Genomic DNA, 5,649 nt, shown 5'->3' on the forward strand with positions numbered 1-5,649 from the left:
TTTCTTCAAAATTAAGATTCTAATCTTAAACTCAGAATCCACTAACAAACATGTTAAGTAAGATGCCATCGAGGGGAAATGATAAACCAAAACAATCCAATACAATGGAGAATAAATGGTGAACATAAAGGAATGACTGAATTCTGGAAAATAATCAAATACAAGTTCATCGAATTATACCCCCCAAAAAAAAAAAAAAAGTATGATAGTAAAACAGAAAAAGAAAATAGAAGAGAATAATAACAATAAAAAGCCACAAACTAGCAGCAGTAGCAGCGGCGCCGGCGGCTGCCATTGTAAGCCTGGAAAATTATGGTTCTGAAATTTTCATCTCTATACATACAACATTCTCTGCAACCTAATCTCTTTGTCCATGCCATTTTTATTTCACAACTCCAAATACCCATAACAATTTTCTACTAAATATAGAATTCTCCTCTTTCAAACTCTCTCTCTCTTCTTTCCACCATCTTCAATAACATTCATTGAAGCGGTCAAACCTATGGTAGACTTTTTTTTTTTTTGGTTAGAATCTCTTCAATGAGCGATGAGAATTGCTCCCCAAGAAGAAAGAAGAGTTGTTTTTTTTGGAGATAATGAAATGCAAAGAATAAGAAAAAGAAGCCGTGATGATAGCCAAATACAATTTTGTGAACATTTTTTTTTTTGCCTTTTGTGGTTTGTGAAGAAGGTTATGAGAGGAGGAAATTTCTCAAAAGAATCAATAGAAAGGTGGCGGAGGAGGTGAAGCGTATGACACTCCAATTATTGGTGGCAATGGTCCCTCATACACAGGAGCTGGAGGGGGTGACAGTGGTGGTGGTGGAGGTGAATGGTAAATAACTGAAGGTGGTGGTGGTGGTGGTGAGGAATATGTTACAACGGGTGGTGGTGGAGGTGAATGGTAAATAACTGGAGGCGGCGGCGGTGGTGGTGGTGGTGAGGAATATGTTACAACGGGTGGCGGTGGTGAAGGTGATGGGGGCGGCTTGTAATGAATTGGGGGAGGTGGCGATGGGGATGGTGGTGGTGGCGAGTACTCTACGCATGGTGGTGGTGGCGGTGGAGGAAGTTCTATACATGGTGGAGGTGAAGGTGGAGGTGGAGAGTGAACCGAAGGAGGTGGGTAATAAACAGGGGGTGGCGGCGACGGTGGTGATAAATATGGATAAATTGGTGGAGGGGAGTGGGAGGCGGTGGTGGAGAATGTGGTGGGGGTGGGGGTGAATGATGTGGTGGTGGAGGGGAGTTATAGTAGTAAGGAACTGGTGGCGGCGGGGAGAACAATAGAGGGGGTGGAGGTGGTGAATTTGGTGGTGGAGGTGGGGACCTCACACAATATATTGGCGCAGGTGGTGAGGGTGAAGGGGGCGGTGGTAACGGATAAGTAGGTGGCGGGGGTGAAGGCGGTGGAGGTGATGGATATGTAGGGGTGGGGTGAAGGAGGTGGTGGTGAGGGCGGTGGAGGTGATGGTGGTGGAGGAGGTGGAGAGTAAATAGGCGGTGGTGGTGGCGGAGGCGAAGGAGGGGGAGGCGAGAGCGGTGGTGGGGGAGGTGAATAAACTGGTTGTGGAGGGGGAGGGGGAGAATAAACGGGTGGTGGAAGTGAAGGAGGGGGAGGCGGAGAGGATACAAGGGGTGGAGATGGTGGTAGTGATGGTGGTGGCAAAGCAACAGGGGGAGAAGGGACCGGAATTGGCGGAGACGGCGGAGGAGGGGAAGGCAAAGAAGGAACAAAAGGAGCACATTTAAATGAATTGCAGTCCACTGGCCTAGACAAGAAAGACTTACACTGCGCCGCGCTTCTTTGTAAAGGTCTTGCAGGCAAGCAATTTCTTCTATCATCAAATGCACGTAAGTTCAAGCAAACCGGCGGCTCTCCAGTGAAGAAATTGTACGAGAATGTGAAGTTCTGCAACTTGGGTAATTGACAAACACTGGCCGGAATTTTTCCAGACAACATATTATGAGCCACATTCAGCTGCTCAAGGCTCACCAGTTCCCCAATTTGGTCCGGCAAAGGACCCATCAACTCATTAAAGCTAACATCAAAAACAGTCAAGTTCTTAAGATTACCCACTTCTTCAGGCAAACAAGATCTCAACCCATTGTTCATCATAATGATTTCTTCAAGACCCGTCATGTTACCAAGACTCGACGGCACACATCCATGGAACTTGTTGTTAGCCAACACAATAACAGAAACTGGAGAGTTACCAAAGTTGTCCGGAAGGTTAAACCTGAAGCGATTGTGGTTGATGAAAATGGCATCCAAGTCCTTGTCGAACAGTTCTTTTGGTACGGTCCCTTCAAACTCATTGAACCTCAAATCCAAGAATTTAAGTGAAGGCAGCTTGAGAACCACTTCAGGGAACTTACCAGCAAACCTGTTGTTGCTAAGATCCAACTCGAACAGTCTCTTGAGCTTGATAAACTTGTGTGGAACAGTACCACAAAAACGATTAGAGTTGATGTGGAACAATGCAAGATCAGTAAGTAAACCAAGCTCTTCCGGCAAGTACCCAGCAATATCACCATGGTTTAGATCAATGCCAGCAACAGTATTGATTCTCTTGTTATCAAGTGCACGAGCACAGAACACCCCAGTGTAATTACAAACACTAGATCCAACCCAGTCACCAGTGAGATTGTAAGGGTCGGATAGTATTGCTTGTTTCAAAGCTTGTAAAGCTATGTAAGCATTTCTCTGCCTTGGGTTTTCAAACACAAGAGATGGGTCGACAGTGACCTTTTCGCCTCTATCGCCGAACTCATCTCTGTAATAGAGGAGCTGGCGTTGCTTGATGTATGAAACTTCCTTGTCCGTAAGACCTCCATGACTAGTAATGGAATGCTGCTCCGACGAACAGAAGAGGGCGAACAAAAAGAGAAGTGAGAGATGAAAAGAATGGAAGTTGATGATATTACTCTTCTTCTTCATCTCACATGAGACATTTGATTCAAAAAATGCCACTTTTTTTGTGTGTGTTTTGTTTGGTTTTGGCTCTAGAATTTTCACCCTCTAAAAGCTTCAAAAAAGCTTTGAGTGAAAAATGTGGGTTCACTTTGAGATCCAAGGGAAGAGATATGGATTTTGGGGGGTTTGAGGAGAGAGACAAGGGGATGAAAGGGTGTTTTTCTAGTAGGAATTGTAGGGCATGTGCTTGTGTGAGAGAAATGAAAATAACAATAATAAAAAGAAGGAGAAGAAAAAGAGACAAAGGGATGAAAGGGTGTTTTTCTAGTAGGAATCGTAGGGCATGTGCTTGTGTAAGAGAAAGGAAAAAAACAATAATAAAAAGAAGGAGAAGAAAAAAAGAAATAATAATTCACCAAAAAGACAACTAAATCACAGCTCAAAGCCCACCAAATTCTGTCATTATCATCCCCCTAATTTTCTTTCTTATTAACTCGTTTGCAAGGCTGACTTTATTCTTAATTAAAGCCCATACTCCATTTCAAGCTCTAATAAGCTTAAATTAAAAGAATAAACTCGTACAATTAATTTAAGGCAAATTTTACCCAAAACGCAAAAGCGTGTCGATGAAGGAGCCAAAGTTCCGACGAAAGGTTGACCAGAGAGACATGGGGTGGGGTGGGTTGTTGATATCACAAGATTAAAGTGAAAATATCACGAGTGATTGGGAACATAAATTTTGGTGGTGGGAAATCAATGGTTTCAATCCAAGTTTTTAAGCTTGGTGATGGGGTTGTTTTGCTTCTTTTATGTTGTCAACTCACGCACTAAATTAAATACCACTAACGCTCCATCAAATTACCTTTGTTTACATTTATTTCTATTTCATTTTTTAAAAATTATCTCTTCCTATTTTTTATAAAATAATTAACAGCTAAATATTTTTTCAATCTCTTTCAATTTCAAAAACAAATAATTTTGTCGCTATCAAAATAATCAAAGCAATTTAATTATTCTCAATTTTTAAAGTGAATAATTAGGGACGAAGCTAGAAAATTTTTGAGGGGTCAAAATTAAATTATATATTTTATGATAGTAAAATTTAAATTTACCATTTTAATAGTCTATATCTTTATAATTTTTAAATAATTAAATCAAATTTTTATCATTTTAGAAGGATCAAAGTATAATTTACCATTATAAATTTAAAATTTTAAAGGACCTAAATGAAAATTTTTTATTTTAAGGGAGCCAGGGCACCTACCAACTTCACATGGATTCACCACCGTGAGCAACTAAGAACAATTAATTAAAGCATTAATGTTTCCCCAATCAACTGTATATGTTTTTTATTGGTATAATAATATGTAAACATCAAAGGCTAAATTTATTGTTATACTAATTATAATCATTTACCAATGATGGAAAATATTAACGCCATAATTTATTATCCTTAATTGTATACTTTTAAGATTGACAGAATCAAATCTATCCAACTTTTTTAATAAATTTACTAAATTTCAAAATTAAAAAGAATTGGAGGAGTTTTTACCAATAATAATATATACTATATTTAAGTGTTGATCAAATTTATGTCACCAATCAATCAAATACAAATTCAACTGAAAAAAATAAAAAATAATTTTTTACAAAATAACAAATATAATAATATTTTTTATCTTTTCACGTAAATCAATAAAATAAACTTAAACCTAAAATGTCATAATTTTCAAAACTCAACTTCACTATATGAGACAAAACTTCAATTGTTTTTTTACATACAAAAAGTTCACACGCATAACAAGTGTGGAATAAAATATTTTAAATTATGCAAATTTTAATATATTATCGTTTGGTGACTTTTTCACTTTTCATGAGCAATAAATTTAGACTTTATGTTGGTTCTGTTTCTCCAGCCCGCCAGTATTCGGTGGCTTTAACACTTTTTAACTTAGAATAGGGGGAAGATGATGGGAAGTATACTAAATAATATTTTGTTGGTGATTAAAATAATTTCAGTTCCTCTTTATTTTCTTATTGAAAATTGTTAGAAATTAAAGTATGGATAGAAAAGTTTATTTTTTTAAAGGAAATAAAAAATCAAATAATATTTTAATACGATTTAAAAATATTTTAACGAATGCTAAATCATTGTAGGACAGAATGATTTTTCTTTATTGGGCAAATGGTAATATGACTTTATTGTTTGCTTTTAGTTTTTGTAATAATGAAAAAGAAATGGTAGGAGAAGGGTATTAAAGACAATGAACAATGAAATGCATTAAGAGTAAGCAAAGAATTTATGACATTCGTTAACATTCATACTAGAATTGATTACAAGACATAAAGCACCTCTTTTTAACGATGTTTTATGATGTGTTTAGAAACTTAATGGAAAGATCTATGCATGTTACTCGTTCCCATCATGCTTGATGATGATGACCATAAAGTTACAAAACTACCCCTTCTTTTTACGTGGTCCCCCCCATTTTAAGCCCACATCAAGTGTCCCAACGCAAAAGAAAACGACATCAATAAAAGGGAGCGGCTTGGCCCTTATAAGGGACCCACGCGTCACGTTTTGCAGCGCGGGCTCGAAAGAGATATATGAGGGTCCCCCCTTTTCCCCGCGTTCCCGCGTATGCAGTTGCACAGCACACGCTACCGCATGATGGCCTTTATTAATTTATTTACTTGGTATAGGATTACCTCGCATCAACACCAATCGCTTC

General features: G+C 38.2%; 1 protein-coding gene across 1 annotated transcript; it reads right to left on the reverse strand.

Annotated features, from left to right (window-relative positions):
• LOC108456747 (leucine-rich repeat extensin-like protein 4) lies at positions 1-3,710 on the reverse strand. The gene is given in 3 exon segments (XM_053027746.1): positions 1-1,191; positions 1,194-1,431; positions 1,433-3,710. Coding segments are annotated over 3 exon segments (2,217 nt in total). The 5' UTR covers positions 2,942-3,710; the 3' UTR covers positions 1-721.
• Positions 3,711-5,649: the final 1,939 nt, after the last annotated feature.

Source organism: Gossypium arboreum, chromosome 5 (genome assembly GCF_025698485.1).
Source record: "Gossypium arboreum isolate Shixiya-1 chromosome 5, ASM2569848v2, whole genome shotgun sequence".
Classification (NCBI taxonomy): domain Eukaryota; kingdom Viridiplantae; phylum Streptophyta; class Magnoliopsida; order Malvales; family Malvaceae; genus Gossypium; species Gossypium arboreum.